This window comes from Vidua chalybeata, chromosome 5 (assembly GCF_026979565.1).
Source record: "Vidua chalybeata isolate OUT-0048 chromosome 5, bVidCha1 merged haplotype, whole genome shotgun sequence".
Lineage (NCBI taxonomy): Eukaryota > Metazoa > Chordata > Aves > Passeriformes > Viduidae > Vidua > Vidua chalybeata.
The window spans coordinates 38,489,084-38,500,278 of NC_071534.1; the positions used below are offsets into that span (position 1 = coordinate 38,489,084).

Below are 11,195 nucleotides of genomic sequence, written 5' to 3' on the forward strand. Positions count from 1 at the left end.
TAGGTTGACAGATAATTGTCAGCCATCTGTCACCAAACTGAAACACCAAAGCAGGCCAGTAGCACAGGGAGATCCACCATTTGAACCAGTCCTGAGAATAACAGAGGACTGACATCATGTTTTATAGCAATTTAAATTTGAAGCTTACTCAGAAGTTGTTATACATAAAGTGAAAAGGAGTGCAAATGCAGGGAAAATGTAATTATGTTTGGGGATTTTTTGTTTTGTTTTGGGTTGATTTGGTTTAGTTTATCTTCTTCATCTGGGTTTGAATCTGATTTCTGCTTTACTTAATGCCTTAAAATTTTTATGAGGTTTGTGTAAGGCATGGAGTGAAAAACTGAGAGAATTGGATTTGTGGAACTGGTGATGAAGTGCCACAGAGATAATTAAGGACTGAAGCATCTTTTGTCTGAGGAGAGGCAGAGAGAGTTGGGACTATTCAGCTTGGGGAAGAATCAAGGAGATCTCACCAATGTGCACAAATGCCCAAAAAGAGGAAGCAAAGAGAGCCAGGCTCCTCTCAGTGGTGGCTACTGACAGGACAAGACAGGAAAAAATTTAAATCCCTGAATTCCACCTGAACATAAAACAGTTTTCTACTGTGACCAAAAATTCACACAGGTTGACCAGAGAGGTTGTGAAGTCTTATCTTCAGAGATATTCAAAACCTGACTAGACACAGTCCCAAGCAAGCAGCTGTAGGTGGCCCTTCTTGAACAGGAGTGTTGGACAAGATGACTTCCTGAGGTCACTTCTGACCTAAATTTTTGTTGCTCTTTGGCAAAGGCAGTAGAGGGGCACCCAGACAGGCACCATGAAAAGTGGGTGAACAAATGTAAGGATTCTGTGTGTAAGGATGGGAAAAACACCAGGCTGACATCCACTCCTGGACATCCAGTAATTTTCATTTTCTTTGCACTGTTCTTATTTAATTTATGTGGGTTTATTTTTCCTAACTAAAGTGTGCATAATATGTAAGCTGTAGCTGCTGGTACCATCTGTTTGTGCTATTCTGTTGTTCCCCTGGTGTTTATGACTAGTGAGGCTACTGGCAGTGGGTCACTGGGTGCCTATGTGCTGAGTTTGCATGGGTAATGTAGGTACCTTTTCTGAAAAATCTGTAACAGCTCTAAGGTTTCCTATTCTAATAGAAAGTCACAAGAAACTTTAACTCTGATGGGTATTCAGGGCTTACCTATGTGCTCATTACAACCATTTTTAGAAAATTGCACTCAGTATTGAATGCTAGGAGCTTCTCTTCTCCAAACTACTCTCTCCAAGGGATATACTAGGGTATCTCAATTTTTTATGTCCTAACAGTAGTGTTGTCACCCTCAGTTTTTGTAAAATCTCTGTAAACTTCTTTGTTGTTCATCAAATCATGTTTCTGAGGACAAGAACTGCACGTCTTCATGAAGACCTCTTATTTTTCGGAAGACCAAGGTGAATCAAACAGGATAAGGAAACAAAAAAAAATATAGTCCTAAGAGAAAGCATAACATTAGCAGCAGTTAAGCAAATATGAGTAATGTTCATAGGAAGTACATGACATTTAATTCTAACAGGAAATGAAATAAACATAAATTGTGAAAAGTGAGAAGATTCCTAAGTAAGTAAGATTCCTAAGTAAGAAACTAGATAAGGCTATTTGTGGATGGAGATCAAAAAGCCCTTCAAGCTGCAAAACAACCAGTGCATATGATGGATACCTTAAATGGACTAACAGAATTTTGCAGCTGTGCTAGCTGTATGTGTTTGTTCTCCACAGATCAAGAGAATTTAATGTTAATAATATCTAATAAGCTCATGTAGATCAAGACAATTCTGTGTCTCACAATAAGGCAGAGAAGAAAGGATATTCATCAGGCTGTTGTTTTCATGCACTCACATGGAGCATAGGTCATACATAGCTTGCTTTGAAACTTAGTCCCTACACAGAGTAAATCAGGCAAGATTTTCTTATCTAATAAGCTGACTACTCTGGTGGTTTTTCTTACACTTTTTAAATAGTTATTTTCTTTCTTGTTCATTCTCATGCTCATAAGCTTTATACATTCTATATAGATGTAGCACATGAACTTCACTTGTGTTATCAGAATTGCATTGTTCCTGAAGTATTTGCTGATAGTGTACATCTAACTTTCCATTAGAGAAAGAGCCCATTTCCTCTAGGGCAGGGTCCTTGAACTTCTCTGGTTTCCAGGCTACTCATGGAAACCAACCCACTTTGTGGTGTGCTTTTTTGTCCTCAGACTATCTCTGGATACATCAGTTCCACTGCCCATACAAAGCTTTGCAAGTATTTTCTGACTTCATTGCTAAAAAGGCTGGTGCCTGAATTTGTTTTTTCTTCTGCTTTGTATAATTTTAAAATATTGAGTAATACTGGTTCTTTGGTATTCTATATTATTTATACTATAGTTATGTCTGAGTGCAGTGTACAAAGTGCTACACAGGACCCAGAAAATTGAGGAAGTGTAATTGATTTTATAGGATTGGTTATTAAATGGCAAATATCATTCTTTTATGAAAGGAGTGATAGGAAAGCCCTATTTTATTTTTATTTATTTTTTTTAAAGTATGACTACCTTGCACTTGCATCCACCTGCATCCTTTTACACCACCCACCTGAAAAGTTAGCCAATTCAGTAAGACATTTACTGATTCCCATCCAGAGGTGTCTAGAGCCCAATGAAAAGGTGTCACTTACAGCCCTGTAAGTACGGTGATAGAAGTTCACAGAAGAGACAAAATGAAACTTGTGGGCTCAAGGGTTTTCCAGCAACATTAGAAGTTTCAGAGATGTTGAAAATTATTGATTTTCTTATGAAAAGCCACTACAGACTGGCTACATGACCCATTTATTCAATTTAGAGTGAAACTGTTGACCAAGGAGTACCATACCAAGGCAGTTTTGCATTCTGACTGTATTGCTTTCAGCCAAGATCCTCTTCTAGGAGCAAACTAGCAATAAGAGGCTAATCTGGTGCCCACATGTCATGTGTGCTGAGGTTCAGTGCACCTCATCTGGCAAGCCTGACCAGCATTTAGAGTGTTTAAAAACAGACCACAGTTCACATGAGCACTAAAATGTGCATAAAGCCTCAGACCATCATCTCCACTTTCAAAAGTCTAAGATCTCCTCCCCTTGTTGGTTGTTTTTGTCCCCACACCCCATCAGCTCTTCAGTGCTGGTTAAGCTACTAGGGTGTGTAGATGGTTCTGTGGAAAAATGCATTTCCCAGAGCTGTTATGGGTAGGTTGCTCGAAGAACCCTGCTTGGCCTGTAGGCTGCATGCATGCTTGTCTGTGTAAAAGGTCAGTGGGGTTGAGGCTGGAATGAATTAATTACCCAGCTTGTCTCACCTTTCTTCTTCCCATAGCTGACACATGTCCTGGTCACAGGCACACTTGTGGCACCATAGAGGGACAAACAGGTCTGCTGCTCGATCTAAGAGATTATGGTCCCTTTGAGTCATTTGAGCTGCAGTTTAAATCACTTTCTCTGATCTGTTTAAAGTATTCTATGTTGCTTTTGAAACATTAAACAAGTCAAATGCCTGTCCTTTGTGAATATTTCAAGGGCTTCCTTTTATATCCAACAAAAGTGGTATCAAGGAAAATTTGTTCTAGACCAAAATCTGCTTTCTTCTGCTTCTTGCACACACCTCAGCCAGTTGTCTCACCCAGGATTTTGACATTTGACTTAAAACCATTCTTGGCTTAACAGCCTTACATGGCTGGTGTTACTTCATAATTTCCAAGTCTATCCTTGGAGTCATGTTCTTGCCTGTCTGGAGTGGTACCTAAGAAACCTGCAGCATTTGGCTGTGTTGGAAACAGGCCAGAGACAGAGATTGCCCAATCTCTGACCACCTTTGTAGAAGAGTGATCATCTGATTCTACTGTTTTACCACCTCCATGATGGATATGCTGGGGTATTGCACATTATTTCCCAGTGCCTGCAACTCTCAGTGGGCTTTTAAAGTGATTTGATAGCCAAGGATGTCCTGGTCCTTCCACAGAGCCCTCCCTGAAGCCCTCCCTTTCACACTAAGCAGTCTACTGCTCCTACTGGGGCGAAGTCTGCCCTGGCAAAAGACTACTGAATTTAAAACAGGCAGCAAACACCTTTGCTAGTAGCTGCTATACCCTGGAAAAAATACCCTTCTCAAAAACTGAACAAGGAAGTTCTAAACACCATGCAGTCCAGCTTCCTTACAGATAACAGATTTTCTAATCCTTTTCAGGGTAAATTAGGAAAGTTTTTTTGGTTTTGTTTTTTTTTCCTTTCTGGGCATTACCTTTCAGAAAAGTGCTGCCATAAGGTTTTGTGGAAAAATTTAAAAAACCCCAAAACACATTTGGCATACTTTGTTGCGAAACTAAACTAACGCTCAACTACCTTTTCCTCACTTGACCACCACTTAAATGAAAGAAGACTTCTCATACGATAGGGAAATTCTTCTTTCTTGGAAACCTTGACCCTGTTGCCAGTAAATATGGAGATATCGTTTAGAAAAACGTCACAGATGATTGTGGTCGAATTTGTTGAAAGTGGAGCAAGACGTATAAAAAAGCACAGCAAAAATACCGATCAGCCACCACATGAGCAATAGGTTATCTACATGAGCATCTCGGGGAAGAAGCTACTTTGAGGGTTAACAAAATTAGGTTAACCTCTGTCATCTTACCAGTCTGGCTGCATCACACATACTGCTGTGACTGTAGAGGCTCGAAGATTTGGGAGCAAAGATGAAAGGATGTTCTATTTTCAGATCTGGGCATTTTTTATTTCTGCTTTGCCTTTTTGCTGTGGAAGGCAAAAAGTCACCTACAGGAAAACATACCTGCCGAAAAGGACTCCTCTCCCAGGTGACAGAGAACCTGTATATCAAGGCAACTAGTTTAAAATCTTCTGTTCCTGTAAGTTGATCCCACTAATTGAAAAAGTTTATTTTATTTACAGATGCTTCTTTATTCGTTTAGTTACTGAGCTGCTGGAAACTTTTATAAGTTGAATGATCTCTACAGTCCTGAGAGACAGGGTAATGCAGCTACTTCTTTTGTAAAGGTGGGAAAAAATGATGCATAGAAGATGCCTACAGAGGCTGGGTGAGTTTTCCATGAAAGAAATTTGCAGCTAGGCTAGGACTGGAAAACAGATTTACTGTGTCCTCACTCTACAACTGAAGAAGATGATGAAGATTAATATTATGTTACTAAGTTTTGTACAAACCAGACTTGAAACTGTCTCCCTTCCTCTGCTTGGGTTAATTAATACTATCATATTATATTTTACAGAAGGACCTCATCAAGACCACGAGGCTGCTTAAAAAGACTACAAAAATGTTGTTTATGGTAAGATTTTTATTACCGGTTTTCCATTTTCTTACTTTGACTTTCCTTTGGTCAATAGAAACAGGAATATGTGATCAAAAGCAATGACAACTGAAGCAAAAATCACTTGTGTTTAATTGGGAAAAAGACATTTATGAAAGCCACATGCTTAATGAAGTTCTCTGCTTAGAGGAAGAGCGGTATTTCTGTCTCAAGAAAGGGATATTCCCCTGGGACATGAAGGGACAATTGATCATGGTATGGGAAGAAAGAGGTGAATTTGGAAAGCCTGCCTGGAGGCACTTCTTTGTAGGCAGCTGAAGTCATGCTCTGCCAGGGAAGTTGGGGTGAGGGTGTTTTTTTGATTTTTGGGAGGAGTGTGCTTGTCGTAGCACTCCTCCTGTGAGCCCAGGCTGCATGTGAGCCTTCCAGGAATGCTTTCAGGCAGCAGCCCTGACAGGAAGGCCAGAGCCACAGCCACTGTCCCGCAGCTGAGGCACCTTCTGCTGAGGGTGTGCAGTACCATGGATAGCCCGAGGATGCTGCAAAGAGTTGAGACACCCAAGGAGCTGCTTTGAGTTTAGACCTCTGCAGGTGCACTGGAAGAGGGCCATCAGAGTTCCCAGTGCAATTCAGCATGGGAGTGAGAAACAAACCTTGAGGTGTCTAATTGTAAGTGACTGTAAGTGCGTGAGATATTTTAGTTTTCTTCATGCAGAGGTCTTGTCAGCAAGACCAACTTAACTGGTTTATCCTTAAGTATAGACCTATTGGCCTTTGATGCTCCTTGGATTTCACCAATTACCTTAGGAGCGAAGGCTCCTCGCTTGTCTGTGGCACCTACACACAGATATCCACATTTGAGTGGTGTCATCTGCAGCTGCATTAGCTTCCTGACAGGAATCTCTCACCTGACACTTCATTCCATGGCCTAAAAATAGGCATATAGTCATTTGAAATACCTTTAAGTGTCCAAGAGAACCCACAGGTCAAGCAGATACAACACAGAGTTGACAAGATGACTGGTCTTTTCTGGAGCAGCAGTTGGGGATGGGTTGGATGCCCTACAGCATATCAAATGGCATGGGATAGTGATGTGGAGGAGTGGAAAAATGGCACATACAATGACTCCTACAATTTGACCTAAATGGCCTGGCTTAACTCCCCAGTTTATCTTCCATTTACTCTTTGTGTGTTAAGTACATTGGTTGCTATCACTTCTTTTCTGTAAGACCATGATTGGTCTTACCAATACTCCTGTGCCTGCCAGCACAGCACCCTCCTGCCTTTTCTTCAGAAACCACAGAGGCAGATTGAGCTATTTAAAACAAAAGGAAGCAGGTAAATCAGATACTAAAATTAATAAAAATAATTTTATTGATTGCACACTTTCTAAACATGTAAGTTTTATGAGGCTGAAATTTTAGGCCAAAGTTGACTTGTAGGGTGTTCATTTGGCAAATCATTACTTGATTTGTTTTCAGACAAACTGCAGTGTTCGAGATCAGCTCCTCTCCTTCTATGTGAAAAATGTCTTCAGTCGTCTTGAGGTAGGAAGTGACAAGTTGTACTTTATTAGTGCCTTCCAGGTCCTGCAAGCAAACATGGATGCCTGTGTGAGTATATTCCTGAGAGCTTAGCTAACTTTGTCTGTCTGAAAAGTTAGTGAAGGGCTCCATCTCAGTTTTCCAGCAGATGGAGAGGCAGAGGGTGATTCAGAGTCATGGTGTGACCCATGCCACAGGGGACCCAACTTCACAGAGGCGTCTCCACTGGGCCCAGGGAAGTTTAACACTGTTCATTCCCTCCCAGAGTGATCTTGTGGGGAGTGTGCAAGGTGGTGGAGATCCCATGAAGCCAAGCCACTTCCCTACTGATGATGTCACCTTGTGCTGCCCTCTCATCACTAAAGCTGCAAAGAAACAGGGTGATCACAGGGGGAAATGTGGCTCCTCAAGTTTCTGTGATGTAACAGTGGTAATGCTTTCCTTCTTCAACAACATACCCTCCACAGGTGTGTAATCTTTACTCACATGTCATCTCTGCTCCTCCATATTGAACTTTGAAAGAACTTGTGGTGTCTCATGAGTAAGCAGGGACCACAATTATGAAACACGTGGGAGCACTTCCTATGTATTACCTGTGCTCACAGTCAGAGCAGGTTGTCAGAGAGTGATGCTGACACTGGCAAAATGTCTCCAGGTGCCCCAGAGAAGAGGCACTTTTACCAACTCTGCCTAAATAACAACTGGACAGCAGTTAGAGCCTTTATATTTTCCTGTGCAAATATACTTACTAACATACCAGGGAGACACTAAGATGATGCTGTCATTTGTTGGTCATTTCTCACATAATTTTTAAGGGCAAACGAATAGTGATTAGGTGTGTCTTGAAATTAAATATCCTATGGATATCTTTTTTCCCTCCCCTAAACCTGAAGTCCTCACAAATAACAGTGTCCCAGAAAGTGGAGCCTGACCTAGGGTGAAATATAGCCATGGATATCAAGGCAAATCTCTATTGTGATTTTAAAAGTGAGAGGAAGATGGCAAGTCAATGAATTAATGAATTAAATTAATTGAAACTTTGGCTAATCTGAACTGCATGGTAGCACGAAAGAAAAGGACAGTGGTTCTACACACACAAAAACATTTGCAATGCAAAAAAAACCCAGCTTCAGAGATCTCTTTGCAGACTTATAGGTCAGAACGCTGCAGGTTTCTCAGAGTTCCTGCATTCTTTTTCATAATTAGTGCTTGTGTTTTACCTAAGAGAAGTCTAAACATAACAACTTACCTTTTTGTGTCTTAAAAAGTACTGATAAGAAAGATAAGACTGTCCCCGCTAGTAGAAAAACAACAGCTCTTTGAAATTATGGCTTGCCATGATTTTCTAGGAGACACTTCCTTTCTGGAAACTAATATTTTTTGAAATGTTTGTATTAGTTCAAACCCAGCAACACAAAACCATGTGAAATAAATTATGAATAGAGTAAAAGTAATGGATCCTTTGCTAAAAGTATACTTGAGATTTTTTCGTATATTATTCCTCAATAAATTAGCACTCATTCATTCATGTACATAGCTCTTTAGTTGTTATTACCTAGTTGAACTATAAGATGTTTATCAGAAGGGATTTCACCATGACAACGTATTATGTAATTAATTTTTTGCCTTTCAAGAATGAAATTCTCTGTACAACCAATGGAAACAGTGACACCTTTATAGATAGATTCAACTTCTATTCTTTCACAATCTTGGGCTGTAATTCAGCCAACTAGAGGCAAACAATATTTGCCGCTCAACCACTTCCAAAGACTTATACTACAATATTATGATTCTCACCCTGCCAGTTCTTGGTTTTGTCCAAACAAGGGAAGCATTAATATTTTTTAATGATATAGAGGCCCAAGTTCAGTTTTTTAGAAATATGTAAGTTTGAAAATCTCTAAACTGATTTTCTGCCATAAAGTCAGGCTTCTTCATTTAGACTATGACTGCAAGGTAAAGGGAGCAGACATTTTCCCTTGGATACTTGGAGCACCGACCTGCAGCACCACTGACCTCATTACTTGCTTGAGTGCCCTGGTCAGCATTGCTGAGAACAGTGTGAAGTTGCTTCTGAGGTAGGATTTATGTTCCTACATCAGTAGTGCATTGCAGAAGTGTTTTGTCATATTTGAATGGAGTGCAGAAGGACAATATATTCCCTGCAGAGCCTTTAGTATTTCTCTATCATTTTAGGCAGAGTTTGTAGACCTCAAGCTGAGTTAGAGAAATGTTTTCAATACTCTAACTCGCTGGCCAGCTAATTTAATTACTTGCAGTATATGCAGGAAGATAAGTTTTTAATGTGTATCACCACTAAAGCAAAGATACTCATTTAAGGTCAGTTCTGCTACCAAATGATATTTTGTGGAAATCTGTATCGTACAAGATGGAGATAATTAAAAACAAACAAACAAACAGCTCCAGATTAGAAAAAACTGCCCTGGTTGGAAGATTTTTTAAAATTTACTTTTATTTAAAAAAGTTGTCTTTTAATGTTTTTTAAAGATTTACTTTTTTCCCACTTTCATCATATGAGGTGACTTTGGGAAGCACAAAAGGTAACCTGAAAATGTTTGTGCTCCTTTTTGAAGTACTGCATGTGAGATAGAAAAGGACTAATCTATCATTTCAGAGGAGTTATTTCCTTCCATGTGTTGAGTTGACGACCTTTGCTTTTTTTCTTTTCAAACATGTTGTCCTTGTTTGTAGATTGGAAAACATAAAGTGTTGCCTTTCTTTTTCTCTGACAGAATGTATTTTTGACAGTCCAGGTAGCCGAGGATCAGCAGGCCATGTTGCTCGGAAAGCTTAGTCTGGCAACTATAAAAACCCATCTGGAACAGCTTTGGGTGGCCAATGCTGAGTGGCCAGAGATAGACAACTAAGCCCTCCAGACTCTAATTAGTCAAACAGTAGAGAAATAGGCAGGGAAACAGAGAAAAACATAAATTAGCTTTATAGACATATTTGGAGGGCTTGCAGAAATGTGCAAATTTGCTCCCTGTACTTTGCAATGGTCTTTGGCCCTTACCCTTGCCTTCTCTCAGATTCAGAGATTCTGAGGGTTCAGAGCTAAAGGACCTTGAATCTTAGAGCTAGGATACAATGTACAAAAGCTGTAACTGCAATTTATGTAAAGATTCCTGAGATAAATAGAAAACGTTTAATAGGAAAACATAGAGCTACTCATAGTGCCAATTTTGGGTGTTGTGAACTCAAATTGGCAGGAAGAATGCAGGTAAAAGAACACATTTGAAGTATTGGGAGATATTGAAGTGTTGCTGAGATCATTTTACTGGTAGCCCTACAGTGCCACACTGTGGGCTGGACTCTTCCTCATCACTGTGTCTTTATATCAGCATTTGGGTTTTTTTCATCCTTCAGCTTCCATGTTCTCCATCCACAAGGTTAACTTCTGCTGTCAAAAAGTTAAAGAAAATGTTTCTTAAGGTAAGAACAGGAGGTGCTGGCTCCCCACTGCACTGTTCAAGGGCTGTAGCTAGTTTCTTTTCTAATGCTTTTATCTTCTCAACAGCTTGGAGATCGGGGAATCTACAAGGCCATCCATGAACTGGACATTCTCCTTCCCTGGATTCAGGCCTACATACAAACCATCATATGAAGAATGAGGAGGTGACAGACAGACAGAAGTGTGCTGCTTCTGTAAGCAAAAGGCCTGAAAATGAACTGAGAGCTGGATGATCAATGTGACTGGCAGTAACTCCCTCCCATGGAAAGAGACCCTCTGTAACACAAGCGGCATAAAGAAGGGTTTTCATAAGCTTTCATGGTTAACCTGGCACAGCAGCTTTGCCTGTTCTGCCTCTGGAGCAGCTAGAGCACCCTGTTGTGCTTCCCATCCTGCCTGCCTGTTGCCTCGCAGGCAGCCCCCAAAGGCGCCGCACCACCAGGAATCTGCTACCCTGTGGATCAGAAACAACGTCCCACGTGCTGTGGGCATGATCTTGCCATGGCTTATGCCACCCTGTGTGAATACAGTTCAAAGAAACGAGGATCACCTTGGAAAATCCTTCCCCTAAGCTATATTTCTTTTGGGGCTTGTGTTTGTAGATATATAACTGTATACACAAGCCATTCTACATGTAAATAAGAAAAATAATTATGTACTGCTTATCTTTATTATTAATTTAAGGTAAAAATTGATCCCTAATAAAAATACACAATTAATGTAAAAGCTTTTTTTCAGACTCATGCATGAGCTTTAGATATCGCATGATCTACATGAGATCAGACACTCAGAAAACACAATAAATGGATTGCTTTCACTGGAATTGCAAAATG

The 11,195-nt window shown here is 40.2% G+C and overlaps 1 protein-coding gene across 1 annotated transcript; it reads left to right on the forward strand.

Annotated features, from left to right (window-relative positions):
* Positions 1-4,758: 4,758 nt before the first annotated feature.
* On the forward strand, positions 4,759-10,515 carry IL26 (interleukin 26). Its single transcript, XM_053942161.1, has 5 exons — positions 4,759-4,929; positions 5,308-5,364; positions 6,828-6,959; positions 10,278-10,343; positions 10,429-10,515. The coding sequence occupies exons 1-5, from the start codon at positions 4,759-4,761 to the stop codon at positions 10,513-10,515; spliced, it is 513 nt and encodes a 170-aa protein (XP_053798136.1).
* The last annotated feature ends 680 nt before the right edge of the window (positions 10,516-11,195 follow it).

Bases quoted from the DNA above. Each gene is read 5' to 3' on its own strand.
- IL26 (XM_053942161.1), top strand. From the start codon at position 4,759: ATGAAAGGATGTTCTATTTTCAGATCTGGGCATTTTTTATTTCTGCTT. The intron at 4,930-5,307 runs GTAAGTTGATCC...TATATTTTACAG, and splicing joins GTTTAAAATCTTCTGTTCCT to AAGGACCTCATCAAGACCAC. The intron at 10,344-10,428 runs GTAAGAACAGGA...TCTTCTCAACAG, and splicing joins TAAAGAAAATGTTTCTTAAG to CTTGGAGATCGGGGAATCTA.